The sequence below is a fragment of the Furipterus horrens genome, unplaced genomic scaffold (assembly GCF_987537825.1).
Source record: "Furipterus horrens unplaced genomic scaffold, mFurHor1.1.pri manual_scaffold_5, whole genome shotgun sequence".
Taxonomy (NCBI): domain Eukaryota; kingdom Metazoa; phylum Chordata; class Mammalia; order Chiroptera; family Furipteridae; genus Furipterus; species Furipterus horrens.
Window position 1 is genome coordinate 128,667,367 of NW_028327175.1, and position 16,595 is coordinate 128,683,961.

The 16,595-nt window shown below is 46.6% G+C and overlaps 1 protein-coding gene across 1 annotated transcript in view; it reads right to left on the bottom strand.

Annotated features, from left to right (window-relative positions):
• Positions 1 to 3,802: 3,802 nt before the first annotated feature.
• The window catches only part of VWA3A (von Willebrand factor A domain containing 3A), a 41,876-nt gene continuing 29,083 nt past the window's right edge, over positions 3,803 to 16,595 (bottom strand). The window contains 16 exon segments of the mRNA XM_090277779.1: positions 3,803 to 3,862; positions 4,025 to 4,122; positions 5,687 to 5,810; positions 6,624 to 6,689; positions 6,691 to 6,770; positions 7,131 to 7,211; positions 7,213 to 7,276; positions 8,020 to 8,089; positions 8,092 to 8,151; positions 9,749 to 9,826; positions 9,829 to 9,856; positions 10,809 to 10,946; positions 11,998 to 12,092; positions 12,655 to 12,781; positions 13,275 to 13,349; positions 14,871 to 15,017. Coding sequence (XP_090133905.1) covers positions 3,832 to 3,862; positions 4,025 to 4,122; positions 5,687 to 5,810; positions 6,624 to 6,689; positions 6,691 to 6,770; positions 7,131 to 7,211; positions 7,213 to 7,276; positions 8,020 to 8,089; positions 8,092 to 8,151; positions 9,749 to 9,826; positions 9,829 to 9,856; positions 10,809 to 10,946; positions 11,998 to 12,092; positions 12,655 to 12,781; positions 13,275 to 13,349; positions 14,871 to 15,017 — 1,362 coding nt within the window. The 3' untranslated portion in view covers positions 3,803 to 3,831.

The following is a 16,595-nucleotide window of genomic DNA, read 5'->3' on the forward strand; positions in this document are numbered from 1 at the left end:
CCTCCCACCCACTGCCTACTCTTCCTTTCTTTCATTCTTTCATCCATCTCTGGGTTCACCCATTCTCCACTGCCTTCATTTCATGCTTAAGGAATACTTCTTCAGCGCACGCCTTTCTTTCCCTTGCAGAAGGACCCAGATGGATCACACCATCCCTGGAAAACTTATTTGTAAGTGGCAGTAAGCTGAGAGAGGGACAGGCATGTGCCCAGCAACTGGCACAGCCACTCTGACAGCGCTGAGAGAGCTGTGCACCCAAGGCCAGTTCAGCACAAGGGCTGGTTACTTTGGTCTGAAGAAGGCCACTGGAAAGGCTTCACCCACAGGAATACCCAGTGGGCACAACTGGCTGTGGGAGAGAATAAACTAAATCTTAGCCAGCACGTGCTATGTGCAGAGGGTAAGGTATCTTGCTTAGTCCTCATAACTGTTTCAGGTCAATTTTAGAGACAGGGAAATAGATTCAGAGAAATGAAAGAGGCTCAGAATGTAGTGGGCAAGGCATGGGGCAGGGTTTAAATCTTGGCTCTGCGGCTTTGGGCAGCTACAAGGCTCAGTTTCCTCGTCTATAAAGTAGAACTGGTGTATACTTTACAGTTGTGACATTGTGAGGCTTGTAGCTAACAAAGTATATGCAGAATGCTGAGTGCAGTGGCTGCTCAGTCGGTGCTGAACTGGTGGCAGCTGTTATCACTACATGAGAGGTTATGATTCAACCCCCATTCCTGTGCTTCACCACTTCACAAACCATGTCTCTGGTCCATCCTTCCATTCACAAAGATCAGCCCCTGTCTCCCACCAGCAGAGCCAAAGAACTCATGTTCTCTCGCCCAACTGGCTGGTGCTGTCCTGCTAGGAAACATAGTTTATAACACAGTGGTTATGGGTTGACTTATGCCCTATCCCCAATTCATACATTGAATTCTTAACTCCAGGTACCTCAGAATGAGACCTCAGTTGAAAAAGAGCTATTACAGATGTAACTATAGATGAGGGCATACTACAGTAGGGCCCTAATCAGTATGAGTGGTGTCCTTATAAGGGGAAATTTGGACACAGACATGCACTCAGGGATTCCATCACATGAAGATTGCAGGGATACTGCCACAAGCCAAGGAACTACCAGAGGTTAGGAGAAGGCCCAGAACAGACCCTTTCCAGTGACTTCAGAGGTAGCACAGCCCTGCTAGTACCTTGACCTTGAACTTCCAGCCTCCGGAACTGGAGACACTACATTTATATTTTTTAGTCACTTGGTTTGTCATATTTTATTATGACAGCTCTATCAAAGTAATACAGCCACCATTAGCAATTTTTTCTGTGTGGAGGTGACACAGAGGGCAGCTGTCCAAGACAGTGACCAGACAAATCCACTGTGTCAGAAACTGTGGTCACTGCTGTCAATGGAGATTGGCCAAGCCAAGGCTGTGTTTTTGAACAACTTGATCAAATTTTACTTATATAAACATCAATGTATCCACCACCCAGATCAAGATAGAGAACATTTCCAGCATACCAGATGCCCCGTGTGACCCTTTTGTGCCCTCCCCACATGCTGGGTAACCACTATCTGACTTCAATAGTTTTGCCTGTTTTTGACTTCATGAAAATGGAATTACATAGTATGTACTCTTTCTTGCTTTTTTTTGCCCAATATTGTTCATAAGATTGATGCAGCTTGTTGAATACAGCTGTCATTCATTTTTAAAAACTGGTAAGTAGTATAGTATTCCATTGTACAAATATGTCACACAGATGAATGTTTATGTTGGCAGCCGTCCGTCTCGAGAGACGATGGTGTAGCTTCTTAAGAGTCTATCTGCACCGCCGAGAATGGCTGTGCAGTCTGACTCGGGAGTGACACGGTATCTGTCTCCTCCCGTGTTGAATCGACATCTTGCGATGATGCTGGAGTGTCCTCTCCAGTGAAGCTGAAGCTACAGAGCCTGGGCAGGGTGATATGGAGGGTCTGCTGTTGCCCATGCAGCAGACCCCCCCTCTCTTCGCAGCTGAAGGATCCAAGGGAAAGACGGAGTCAATACAGCTTGGCTTCAGGTGCGCCGCAGGAGTTGCCGGTGTTGACTACAACGTCAAACCGCCTTAGGGACTCCGGCTCCGGATTTTCTGTCGGGGTTTACTCCCTTAGCCTTTCCCCTGAAGAGGTATGCCGCAAGGCAGCGGAGGTTTTTTGGAGTCAGAGTTTTCCTTCTCTGGATGAATGTTTATATTGTTTGCAATATTTGGCTTCTATAAATAAAGTTTCTATAAAACATTCTTCAATATGTCTTTTGTCATACATATGCACTCATTTCTCTTGGAGTAGAATTGCTGGTGTAGAGTATGCATAGTTTTTACTTTAGTAGAAATTGCTGCACAGTTTCCAAAGTGGTAAAACCAATTTACATGCCCCTTCCATCCCTGCTATGTACAAGAGGTCCAATTGCCCTGTATCTTGATATTATCAGTCTTTTTATTTTTAGCTACACTGGTGGGTATGTAGTGGTATCTCATTGTGGTTTTAATTTGCGTTTCACTGATGAGTAAGGTTGTTGAGCACCTTTTCATATACCTATTGTCCATTTGTATCTGTTTGAGTCTTTTATCCATTTAAAAAAAAAAACTGAGATGTTCATCTTTTTCTTATTGATTTGGAGTTCTTCATATATTCTGAATAAGTCTTTTAATAAAGCTTTATCTCACCAAAATTTTATACACACATGTACCAATGATCACTTCAGTTTAAAAGTAACTTTGATCCTATTATAAAAAGCAATTTTTCCTGTCTTAGAAAATGACCCCAGATTACATAATATGTGATACATTCATTTCATATGTACATGGTAGGACTGGGCCAGCAGACCCTGCCTAATTCTCACATGCTTAAATAGGAGACTCTCTCTGGACTGGGATTCAGAACTGACTCATTCAGTTTGGTTGAGATGGGGGAGGGGGGCTGGCAATGAGGCTCCATGTTTCTTCTTCCTCCAGGATGGGCTGAGGTGAATCTGCATATACCCCTGGACCAGGGTGATGGGAAGCACAGAGTGAGGGGACCAAAATCTGGCCTCTGGTTTCCAGAGCTGGGCTCCCACAGCTTAGCTGCATGCTCAATGTTTACTACATGTCTACCACGTGGCAGGTTCTGGGTACCAAGAGATGGTTAGGGCACCAGCCTCTTGCTGAGAGAACTCATGGTCAAAGAGAAGAGTTGACAAAGGGAGCAAGGAAGCATGGCATGGAGTGCAAAGTGCCGTGAAGTGATGTCATCTCTACAAAGATGGATGTTTGATCAGGATACTATGGGAGGAAGGCTGGAGGCTTCCAGCTCTTGATGGGTCACAGGGACATCTTCGGAGTAGAGCCAATGCCATTTGAGCTGTGCCTTGGTGGATGAACAGGAGTCACCAGTCAGAGGATGGCAAGAAGGACATTCTAGGTAAGAAGCTTGCTGCAGGGCTTCTCAGCGAGTGACAATTTTGTGACTGGAGTGTAGGGCATGTTGGGGGACAGGGCAGGAACATTAGGGTAGATCCTGGGATGGCAGAGCCTTTCCTCTCTCAGCTTCCAGGGAACCCTTGTGCTGGAACGGTGTTTCCTGAGGTATGGGCCACAGTTTGCCAGGGCACCTCACCTTCAGGGTCAATATGTGCTTAGTGGGTGGGTCTTTGTAGAATGACCTTTCTGTTTAGAGGAAACATTATTTTTGATCCCTTCCTATAGTTACTACTGTCCACAAAACAGAGCATGCTTCATTGCCCTTAGTGGGCACTCAAAAGGTGGGGAGTCCATCCTCTTACCTGAGATGACTTCTCTAAAAAGAATGACCTTTTGTTATGTATTGTTTTTCTTCTGTAACTGAGACCTAGTGGACAGGAATGAAGGAAGATGGTCCCCTCAGTGCTCAGGTTTCTGGGCCCGGGGGAGAAAAGCATAGCAGAAGGAACTCTTGGAACAAGGGTGCCGTGACCAGGGCAGTAGGACAGGCACCACATGGCAGGTGGGAGGGGCTGCTTGAAGGGCATACCTGAATGACTGGGCCTGTCAGAGGAAGCTTCTGGCCTTGGTGATCTCCTGGGCTAATCTTCTTAAATCATCTCCTTCAAATAATGGTAACATGAAGTCCTTGAAAAAGAGAAATCAGTATTATGTTACACCCATTAAGTGACTAGATAGGACCGGAAAATCCAAACTCTCAGAAGAATTTTAGAGCTAATTAAATGCAGCCTCCTACCCAATGCAGAAAATCTTGTGGGCCTCAGCTTGCATGTTTCCAGGGACAGGGAGCTCACTGCCTGCTAAGGGAGTCATTCTGCGAACAGGATACTTTGAAAGATGATGTCTAAAAGTCAGTGTAGGAAGGTGGGCCCTGGCTGGTGTGGCTTGGTGGGTTGAGTGCCAGCCTGCAAACCAAGGGGTCGCCAGTTCAATTCCCTGTCAGGGCACATGCCTGGGTTGCAGGCTGGCAGGTGCGCAGAAGGCAGCCACACACTGATGTTTCTTTCCCTCTCTTTCTCCCTCCCTTCCCCTCTCCCTTAAAAAACAAACAAACAAGAACAAAAACCCCAAGATGATCTCTGGCCTTCACTGAAGTCAGCAGGGTGAGTGGTATATGCTCTTATCTCACTGTTACTCAGTAAAATCTATTCAGCCCTTTCTCTATTTGTTTTAGTAAAACAGCTTTGCAGACATGCTTTTTTCTTCTGTCAACCAATGAAATTCCAGAGTTCTCACAGTTTGCAAGAGAATCTAAGAGAGAGATGAACTGTCCCTTCTCCCTGGCAGCATAGTGGAGATGATCCTGTTCTGCATCCAGAAATTATTCAGTGTCTGATTTGATAAGGCACTAAACTGAGAACTTTCATGACAGTGTTAATTTCTTTTCCTATGTAATAAGGACATGCATTACTTTTATTGGTTCTGTCCTCTGTATTATTTGTAATATTTGGCCCTAGCAGTTACTTGAACAAAAAAATCATGCAAAGTACTTGACTTTAAAAATTATGCTATGTCCTGGGACATAATATTTAACCTGAAAAAGAAATCTGGAATTCTGGTTAGTTGTGTTATTTGATGATTTGTTGCCCTGAAAATGTTATAATTGACAAAAGAATGTTCTAAAAGGTAGGAATGTGTGCATAATTTTTCTAGTAGTTCAGAAGAGGATCACTTATGCCTTTCTCTCATCCCACACATATGATGGAACCCATGACATTACCAGATTTATTACTTAACAAACCATTCAAATGTCTGTTTCAATGGATTTAACAAAGGGAGACAGAAATATGTAGGAATTAAAGCAGAGAGCTTAGGAGTATGGGTCTGTGAGCTCAAAGTATACTGTTGACTCTGACTTCAGGTATATTCCCAAGCCTGGCTAAGCCTGTTTCTTCATCTGCTAAATGGTTAGAAGAATGGCTGGGAGGATTAACAGATGTCGTCTATATAAAGCAACAGACCTGTATATAGTAAGTGCTCAATAATGCAAACTGTTGTATCATTAAATAATACCCAAACCTCCGCTTCTTTCCTAACCTTGCAGCGAGTTGGTTTAAGAGAAGAGCATCAGAGAAGCATAAGCCTGTTAGTCAATCCTTTGACAAGAGAACAGGGATCTTTTCAGTTAGGAGGAAAAGAAACTATGCCTGTTGACATTTTCTTGAGCAATTTCAGTGGCTCTACTACCTACCCTTTTATCCATGAAGCCCTTGGTCAGCAGGCCTTGAATTTGGAAGAAGGGGTCATCACCAACAAGGCAGTGATAGCGCCCTTGAGTGAGGGAGGCCAGATTTCTCAGGAAGTTAACCTCCGCCCTGTAGCGTGGGACAGAGAGGGCTGGGGCCAGGACGACTGACCCAGCAGGCCAGTTCCCTGGGAGCCCAGCCGGTAGGGACCTCCCGGGGAAGTCTGCGGGACAGAGGGACTCAGATCCTGGGCTCTGTGCCACCGAGGCCCTGTGAGCATCATCAAGCCCACTCTCCCAGCCTGTCTGTGGGCAGTGGCGGCTGCCGCTGCCTCATGACACAGACTGACCCTGTTAAGTGTCACCACTTAGATTGGACTCCACAAAGCACATGGCCGGCACACTCCGGCACCTTCCCTAATTGGAAATCCATCCACTGCCTACTATGTGTTGGGCCCACTAGTGACACTATGTGACCTTTATGGAGTTTATGGTTTAGACACAGAAATAAAATATGCACCTAAGTAATCACATATTAGATAATTACATTATTTGCCAATAATGTTAACTTTCTCTGAAGCACTTAAATCTCCCTCGCCTTACACATGTTCTTCTTTGGCAGTTGTTTATAAAAATAATTATAACAATGTTGCTTTAAACCTTTTCCCTAAATATTCATAAATGTGCTCCCAGAAAAAAATGGGGCGGGAAAGCATACCATGTGGCTAGAGGAATCAGTTCAAACCTATTTCCTTGCTGCAGAATAAGGAGAATGGGCCCTAGTGCTGAGTAAGTTAAAGGTACAGAGAGGGGGCTTTCAATCTGGTGTGTTCCTTCCAAGTCCTCCCAATTCCTGACTCACGGACTGGGCCCAGGAGGGACCAATATCTGATGGGAGTCCCTGGATTAGGTGAGCTGCTCAGCCCATCTCCCTGTGACCCACCTGCCACTGCAGCTCAGGGAAATGGTGTGTACTTTCACATTGCGCTCTTCCTTGAGCCTTTGCACTTAGAATAAGGCTGCAGCTTGTGTCTGGCTTCCTATCAGTCAGGAGGTACAATCCTTCCACATCATGAAAACTGAAAGCTTTCTGAAAGAGTGTGCAGTTTGTATAGTTCAGGGGTGGGTGCTCACCAGGAAGAGAAAAACCAAAGGCCTGCTGTCCCCAAGGAAAATGTGTGCGACTTGTTCATTAAGACTGAGAGTCTCCCCTTTCACCCAACATGGACAAGGAAGCTGCCGAGGTTTAGAGAAAGAGCATAGTTCACTTACAGGCTAGTTAACCCCACACAAGTCACTTAACCTCTCTGAGCCCGTGTCTTCTCACTGGGTTTTTGGGAAGATTAAATGATTTAACATTGAGTACATTCTAAAGCATTATGCAATATCCATATATGGGGTAATGCTACTTCTTTTTTGGTACAAGGTCAGGCTCAGGGCTGTAACTTGCCAGTAATGCTTGCAAGACTGAGGTGCTGCCCTGAGCACGGAGATGGGTTACCCACTGCATGGCCTGGTGACATTATGTGTCTTGAGGGCTCCACTGGAGAGTCCTGCCACAGTTGTAGGTCCTTGGAAAAGTTGATCAGGTTAAAACTGGGGGGGGGGGGTGAGATTGGTTAGAATGGTCAGTCTATATTGAATTCTGGTGAAGTAACCTCCCTGACGATTGTTCATGCCTGTCAGTGAAGACCCTCACAGGGAGCCCCAGGGACCCTTGGGGAGAGGGCTGTAAGCTACCTGAGAATAAGTAGGTTCACAGTCAAGATTCTGGGTGCAGAGAGAAGTAAATTTAAATACCCCTCAACCACTTGCAGGTTATGTGATCTCAGGCAAATTATTTAACCTAAGACCTAGTTTCCTTTTCTGAAAAATAGGGATGATAATAACAATAACTCTTGGGGTCTTTGTGAGAATTGAGTGAAACTGTGCACGTAGGTACTCAATAAATGTTTGCTCTTTTTAATATGAAGGCAAGAATGAATCCCATCTTAGGACCAGACTCCTGCTGCCCCTTAGGGTCAAACCTTCTGAGTAGAGAGAACAAATAACCCACTGCCACCACCCCTTAAAGATCAAGTTCAGCCGAAATCACAATTCAAGGTGGTTCGTTTGCTTTGTCTGCAGTTGGCCCTGGGCCTGAATAGGATTTCTAAAATTCACTTTACTTCTACAGGAGAATTCAATATTATTTTGAGCTCAGTCAAATAAGATGTTCACTAGAGCATTTCAGAAATGTCCTGGCCCTATGGAACAGTGAGTAGGGAGTGCCCTTGGCTAGGGAAGCCCCAGGAACTACCCCTTTGATTTTCTTCCGCCCCCACACTCCTACCTTTTACCGGTCACAGTGCTTCCTCAGCTGCTCGCAAATCAGCAGAATCAGCTCTGTCTTCACCTGTTGCAGGACCTTGAGGTGTGCAGCAGGACGCACACTCTCTTCTCCAAAATGGCACCAAACAGTTGGCAACTCCCTGCTCCAGGTGGGTTGGGGCAAAGGCAGGGAAGGCATGAGGGGTCATGCCTTCTGGCTACTTCTCACTGTAGCTCTCAAATACATGACCTTGCAATACCTGCTGCCTGACTGATCATTGATCAGCTGTCAACCCACTGGGAGATGGCCTTTGTGGTGTTGTTAGAGGGGTTGACTCTCCTAGGGCAGATTTGGTTGGTGGTCTGGGCTTTGGGAGATGAAGATTTAAGCTGTGGCTTTGCCTGTGATCACTTGTACAAGTGGTTATAACTGCCTTGGGCTTGAGCTTCCTCATTCCTCAAGTTAAGTGATTGAACTAAGTAGTGTCTCAGTATTGTTTGGGGCTGGAAAGATAAAACAGAGCACAAAGTCTGTTAACTGACCAACAGAAATAAACTGAGCATCCACCATGTGCCTGGTGCTGTGCGAAGCGCAGTGGTGAGTGCCAGAGCTTGCAGTCAGGCAAGGGAGACAGATGTAGAGCTATGCCAAGGGCTCTGACAGTGTTAATGAGGCACATAATGGGGAGAATCTGAGTTGGAGAGATGTGGGTGGGCAACAGATGAGCAACAACTGCAGGATGCATAGCAGTTAGCTGAGGAAGAAGTCGGGTGTGGAAAGAACAGCCTGTGAAAGAGACAGAAGAGCATGGCCTGTTTGAGGGACAGAGAGAGGGTCAATGTGGCAGAATAACAAAGGCTGAGAAGGGAGAAGGGACAAGAAAGAAAGCTGGAGAGGTTGTTAATAGATTGGGGATTTATCTCAAGGGGAAACAGAGAGGGCCAGTGACTTGCCCAGGGTCACTCAGACTGGCAGTGACAGCTGAGATTCATACCCAGGTCCTTTGATCTACACTTTAAAGTAATCACTAACCACTGCCCCTCCAGAGGCTTTGCCAAGTGGCAGTCATCACTATAACCCACTGCCAGTGGACTGTGAATACTAAAGGACTGGACCAAATGAATTTACACAGGACCCTGAGTGGTCCACACAGGGCTCTCTGTAAAAGGTTCCTGCCCTCCTTCCTCCTATTTCCCCAAGAACTCACCCAGCTCCAGAGCCTAAACTGCCTCCCATCTAGTTTTAGCTGTCTGCCTGGCTTCTTGGGCTTGATGCTTGGCTCACGTCCTAATCCTCAGCACACCCTCCTCTGGGATGTGAGTCAGTTCACCTCTCCCAGAGGGGCCTTGATGCTCTTTGTAAAGAAGAATGGGGGACTTCTTCTCTGTCAAAATACCCTCATCTCTACCTTCGTAGGTGGTTCTGTGGGGTTCAATCAAGACTAAATTGAGCCTTTATAAGCTTCTCAGTCACACCCAGAGAGGCAAGATGTGGAAGATGACCTTGCAGAACACACCTGGATGACCTGAGTCCCTTCTGATGCTCTTTGGTTCGTGCTCTACCTCCTTGTCATTTGGCACCTTGCCTGACCTCCAAACCCAGAAGTCATGCTGTACCTGGATGACCCTCCTGGCCTAATCCCAGGCCTGACAGTTTGTGGGTGTCTGGACTGGGAAGGACTGACCCTGGCATCCCCGAGGTTGACTTTCCTCTTCCCCTGAGTCCCTTCTACCCTCCAGGAGAGCAGGCAGGCTCACCAGACAGCAGCCACTGCAGCCTCTGGACATAACGTCTCATTACCTTCTTCAGGCATGTGATGTACGCTTTCATTTCCTGGGTGTCCACTGAATGTGTCTCACCATCCCCTGGATTAATGCAAGCAAAAGCAAATTTCCCCCATCACTATTTCTTCATGTCCCCAACACTCCCTAAAATAGTTTTGTCCACTGGGGCTCATAATTTCCCAAACACTGTTAAGCATACATTTTTGTTTGTTTGTTTTATAGCTTTTCTTTTATTATAGTACTAGGTGTATGGTTCTAGGTTGGAATGAGAAATTGGGATGATGGTTTTGTGGTAAATGTGGTCACTGTATTAATGAAAAATATAGTATCTCTAAATTTTAAAACAGAAAAGCCTTTATGGTAGGATGGGAGGTCCATACATTTCAAACCAAAGGGTGACCTTGGATGGAGAGGGAGACAGCATGATTGAACTCCCTTAATAATTTTCTGATGGATGCCTTTGAATTTGGTGGCTACTTTTAGCATTATAGTTTTGGCTCATGTTGATAATGTTGTATGAAAATACAAGGAGAGGAAAAAGCATGGGGTCTTTAAAAAAGCATGACTAGATTTTAATTTTGCACTAAATACACCTGTTCCAGTGTCAAAGCAACAAGAAAACAGGATTCCAAAAGTAGAAAAGAGAGAAGAGGAACCCCTCACTTCCTGTGATAAGCCCTGTTCTCATCATTCTACCAGGAGCATCATCAATATTGGAGGAGACAGTTCTTGTTGGTGAGTACGTCAGCCACTACCCTGTGCTCTCAGCCAGTCTGTGACCTTCACTCCAGCGGGCCAGTTGAACCTGACTATGGCCCCAGGCTCCCTGAGGGGCTCTCTTTTCTTCCAGCAGGATTCTGCATGTCCTGTTCTCCAAGAGCTCCCCCACTTTTTGGGGTGGGATTTGGCAGGAAGAACAGAAGCCACTGTGCACACATTCATGTGAAGTTCTCCCCAACACACGCTGCCACTTGTGGCTGAGAAGAGGCGAGAGTTGGGAGAAAAGACCACCAATAATAAAATTCCAACTTACATTGACCTCTACACTGGGGAAGATGCTGCAGTATTTGGCTGCTGCCAGCCTCTGTATCAACTTCTGATGAGTGCAATTGGGACCAATACATCTGGAGATCGCCATCTTCAGTTCTTTTAGCCCATAATTTGCTATCCACTTTAGAATAAAAAAAAAGAACTATTATCTTGGGTAATTCAGGCTGAAGTGAATTATTGTCTGACTCATCTATTAAAACCTCCTCTTTGAAATCTGTCTCATGTTTGAACTGTGGGGTTTCTTGGTCCTCACTAAGAGCAGCCATTGCATGCAGATTCCGTCCCTGGCACTGGGGACAGATGTATAAGAAACAAGGGAACAGGGTACAAAATTTATTGAATATCTGCTACTCCCTAATCTGGTGGACATTGTTGCTTCCCCAGCATCATTCAACTTTCCCCAACAAATTTGGGTGGAAACCCTCATTGTCCTAAAGGTCACACTAGATCCAATGAGGATAATGTCAGTCTTTTTGTCACAATGAGTTACAAGAATGAGCAGGCTCCTCGTAGTCAGAACACAGCATCCAGGATTGACCAGTCAGAACCAAGCTCAGACTTCATTGAATGGTCAGCGGAAGAAAAGTGTTCAATCTTCTGGATGAACAAGAAGGGGGATTTCTGTTGCTTGCAACAAAAATGGTCTAGCACTACTAAGAACTTGACAAAATATACTTCAATTAGTCATCTATCCTATTTGATAGGTACAATTCTCCTCATTTTAAAAATGAAGACATTGAGCCCCAGCCAGTGTGGTTCAGTTGGTTGGGCAGTGTCCCAAAGACCGAGGCATCACTGGTTTGATTCCCTGTTGGGGTGCGAGCCTAGGTTGCAGGTTTGGTCCCTGGTTGCGGCACCTAGGGAGGGCAGCCCATCAACGTTTCTCTCTCACACCAATATTTTTCTCACTCTCCTTCTCTCTCCCTACCTCTCTCTCTAAAATAAAAAATAAAATAAAATAAAATGAGGCCATTGAGATTGAATAAGCCAAGGGACTTGCCCAAAGTCACCCAGTTAGGAAGTGGCAGGCTCAGGTTTCAAACCTTGGTGTATTTAATCCTTAGCAAGCAGGTTTCTTCTCACTTCCACCTATGCCGGCCCTCCTAGAAGTAATGGCTGATAGAAGGAATTATTGCTTAGGGGGACATGTGCTGGTGCAGACAACTTAATACCTCTTGGCTTGAGCAGATTGTATCTTTTCTGGGCAACTCAAAAAAAGAGCTAATCTTTCTTATGCTTCTTTGAGGGTACTTCCTGTACACTGAGCCTGGGGGAAACAGAGTAAGGTTACCTTGTGTGCTTCTTTTCCCTTCCCTCCCCTCCCAACATCGTTCCTTTCATATGTCAATTTCTCTGTCAATTGAGTCAGATATAAAACCCCTTAGGTGCAATATGCTGAGAGGTCGAAAGGAAGGCTGTAAGGTGTATCAGGGCAAGCCCACTTGGGACCTCTCTTCTCCACACCTCAGTGAATGGTTCCCAGGATCTGTGCCATTTCAGAGCAATGAGGCTGGCCTGGAGACCCATCTCCACTCCCTCCTGTCAGCCTAGGAGTTGAGGACTCTATCCCTTGTGGACAGAGTGGGAGTGCTGCACCCAGGGATCTCAGGAAACCTTCAGAATTGACTCATCTCATTCTCTGCCAGTATTAAGACTGCATGTCCATTTTCCTGGTCTTGGAGAGCCGAGTGGTGTGAGGATAGGCCTGGCCCAGAGGCATTGCTGCCCGTACTCTTGGACTGTGGGTGCGTCTCCTCCGCACGGGGCCTGCAGACCTTACAGTTCTCACAGGACAAGGGGGCTGTCCAGACACCTATATCCTCCACTACCCACATTATTCCCAGTCTCCGTATAAAACAATGAGAGAGATATCTCTGCTTCCCTTGACTGGGTCCTCCTCCTCTGTTCTGCAGTGTCCTTTCTGGCTGACTGGGCTGCAGCTGGAAGGCAAGTGACCTGTGGGCTAGAGTGAGTGCTTCTCATATCCCGTCTCGATTCACCCTCTGCTCCCCAGTTTACAGGTGAGACAAGTGGGACTCCACATCAGTAAGATGAAACCAAAGATTCCACTCAGGTCCTGTGGATTCCAGGGCTCTGCTCTGAGCCACTTCGCTGTCTTTGACGTTGGAAGTAAGATAGACGCTCTTAGGTTTTAGGAGCTGAGTCTTTTCATAAAAACACCCCTGCCTGTCACAACGAGCTGCCACTGGTCATTATTCTGAGCCTCTCTGAGCCTGAATATCTTCATCAGTAAAATGGGGAGCTAATAGATTACCTGCTACATAGAATTGATTCTTATAAGCTTTAAATGGAACAGTCTTAGCAGAAGAGCTGGTACATGATTAAGACTCATGATCATTGACCATTTTAGTTACTATCATTAATAACACGTCTCAGCCATGTCCGTGCCCCCACCCCCTGTGGCCTGCCTCACCTGGTGGGTGCTCGCTTTGCCACTGAGTGGCCTTCACGCCACAGCTTTCAATAAGTGACTCCTCTCTCCATCAGGGTCATCTCTAATGCTCTAGAAAACAGGCAGTCTTTCCCATCAGTGACCTATTTTCTGTGGCAGGCGCACCCCAGTCACACCAGCCTTAATCTGTCAATTAGGAACCTTTTCAGGGAGGGGCTTAAGGGACTAGATTCTTCAGACATTTTTGCCTCATTTCCTGCTGCAGATTCAGGGGAGGCTCTCCTGTTTTTGTTTGTTTGTTTGTTTTTCCTGTAGTATAGTGCTCTTTATTATTTTTTAATAGTTTAAAAATTTTTTCTTTCCTCTTACCATTTATTCCCCTTGTGCCTTCTTCCATCTCCTTGCCAACCCCCTGATCTGTACCTCCCAAGACTCTGGTTTTTGAGGTTAAAAAAAAAAAGTGTGTGTGTGTGTGTGTGCCAGCAATGTCTTCATCAGTTACCCACTCCTTTTCCCACGGGACTAGGACTTCTGGGCCTCCAGCATGATAGGCAGCCATTTAGGTAACTATGCCCTATTGGGTACCTCAGCATTAAGGAAGGGGTCCCTTCATCATTGGGCACAGCTGGAATGTGGTGAGAGTTAAACAAAATCACCCAGGGCCCTGGAGCAGCTGAGGCCTCTGGTTGAGCTGCTGTGAAAAAGGCCTGGAGATGCCACTCCAGGGATCCCCAACCCTGGTTTCAGGAAGTCCGTGAAAGGCCTCGGCATGGCCTAAGCCACTCACACTGAGTCAGCTCAGGCAGTTCTGAAGGCCCAAGAGGCAAACCCTGTAATTATGGGTTTTCACCTCAGAGTTTGGAAAGGTTCCTGAAACGTGGTGGAGTTCCTTGGAGGAGGACAGTGCCTGTGTGGACAGCATCAACCAGAAACAGCTCCCCTGGGACGGGAGTGCACCACACTGTCCGGGTGGATGTCCTCACTCTGAAACATGATGGTTCATGAGGTCTGTCAGTTAGTGAAATGCTGAGGAGCTAATGGATTTCTTTGCTCCTTTTGCTCACAAGTACCATGGAGTCTGGAATCTCCCACAGTCATAGCTCTAGAGGCCTCTTCTGGTTCTGAGGTGGGTATTTTATGCTGGACGTATCTGACGGACTGTGACTGGAGATAAATACCCCAGGGCCACCCTGAGGCTCCTCTCAGGCCCCTGCTAAGCCTCAGGCAGCTGCAGTCAGAGACCATTAGATACCCCAATATCCTCATTTCTTTGCCCCTGAGAGACCCTCCAGGATAAGCCCTCCTCCCTTACAGCCAAGGTGGGTTTTAATTCCATGGGGTCCTTAGGACCCAGATGGCGATCAAACCTGGGATAGTTAGGCAGAGCGAAAGGTGGTGGTCGTGGTGGTGGTGAGGCCAGTGGTGCTCCCAGAGCTGAGAAACAGGTCCCCCAGTGGAGTTCCTCTCTCTAGAGGCCAGGGCTGGAGGCAGCCACAAGACATTCTCCATTGAGGACCCTGCCCCTGGCCCCAGGGTCTGAGGGCCTGGTCCAGGCCACTTCAAGATCTAGGAAAGACCAGGAGACAAGGTGGAAAGAAAATCCTGTGTGTTATTAGGGAGGAAGAGTCAAACCATTCTGACCACCGAGGGGGCTGTGGTTTTGCAGAGTTTCTTGGGCTGACTTCTTTGCTTGAGCATCTTTGGCTTTTCTTTTGGGAGGGCTGCGCTTCCTAGGTCTTTCCTGAACTGGTTCTTCAGGGACGATACTAGTAAGGCACACTGAAACAAGGATTGAGAAGGTTAGCGACGCTTGAGCCACAGTGCATCTCCAAGCAGGGGACACACACACACACACACACACACACACACACGCACACACGCACGAGAGAGAGAGAGAGAGAGAGAGAGAGAGAGAGAGAGAGAGAGAGAGAGAGACTGGGCCTACTGGGATCCTTAGACTCTTCTTTCTGTTCCTAGAATGCCTCCTGGGGCAGAGAGCCCTGTGCATCAATCTTACTAGTAATAAGTACCATGTATGTAGGGCCTGGGATGCACCAGGCACTGGGTCAGTTAAAACCTGGGCATCTCAAACTCTCAAACTCAGTTGGGCAAGTGATATCTTATTCCCATTTCACAGATGAGAAAACCCAAGCTCCATCAGTGTAAGGGATTGCCCAAGGCCACACTGCTAGTATACAGAGGACCTTCAATTCAAACCCAGGTGGGTATGGTTCCAAAGCCAGTGCTCTTTCCACATGTGGACCCAGCATCCACATATGCTGGTCAGCTCAGCACGTGCCTAGGGCTAACTCTGGATGCTGGCAGAACAGTGTGTGATACTCGGTTCCTTTGCCCACACATTTCTCAACTGCCGGAAATATTCTCTAGTAATTATTCTCAATCAAAGCATGAGGAGACATTGTTAGAATGTAAATAACATCCTAAGGAAGGGCAGATTAAATCATTATTGCCAATGAATATCTTGTGAATGAGTTTATCAGACGAGGAAACTGGACTGATGTGCACCTGAGAAGGGGTTAAAAAAACCCAGCAACAAAGAGGGGCCCTTTCAGGGAGGACAGTAAAGGCACATTTAGGGGAGCTGACCCAATGACAGGGAGGAAAAGAATGTTAAGAGATGGCCCTGCCCTCCCTGGAGCTTACAATGTGTTGTTCTGCAAATGACAGTCATTAAAGTATGAGTCAGGTTGAATCTCCTTCTCAGGCTCCTCTGCCTCCCCACCCTGACCACAGCCAGTGACCTGCTCTCTGTCCATCCCCATGGCTTGAACTGCCCCAGCCCTCATCTCTTCCTTCCTGTCTGAAGGGTACCCCAACTTGTTATCTCACAGGCCCCACAAACTCACCTCTGTCCCTGGCACACCCTCTCAGCGCTTATCACGATTCCTCCTCCTGTTCTCTATCTCTTGATCACTTGAGAGTTACTTGGTAACTTGGGAGTTACTCTGGGATTTCTTCTCCTTCACCCCATATAGTCAATCAGCCACAAGTTTGATTTTTCCCTAAATCCCTAAATGTTCTCATGCACATTCCCTTATTTCCATTCTCATTGCTATGGACAAGATCTGGCCCCTTTCTACCTCTCTAATCTCACCTTCAACTGCTCAGTTCCCTTCTCTGAAAAAGTGACATTTTAGTGAGTCTTGAATAACAAGGAGAAATCCATGGACCATCTGGAAGGGGAATGGCAGGCTGAGGACATAGCAGGTGCAAAGGCCCTGAGTTTACGAATGAACTCGGTGTGTTCAAAGAACTCAAAAGAGGCCAGAATGCATAACTCACACACCTGAAACCCCTCACGTTTCATCTGAAGACTTGAGGGTCAGTGGATCAGGA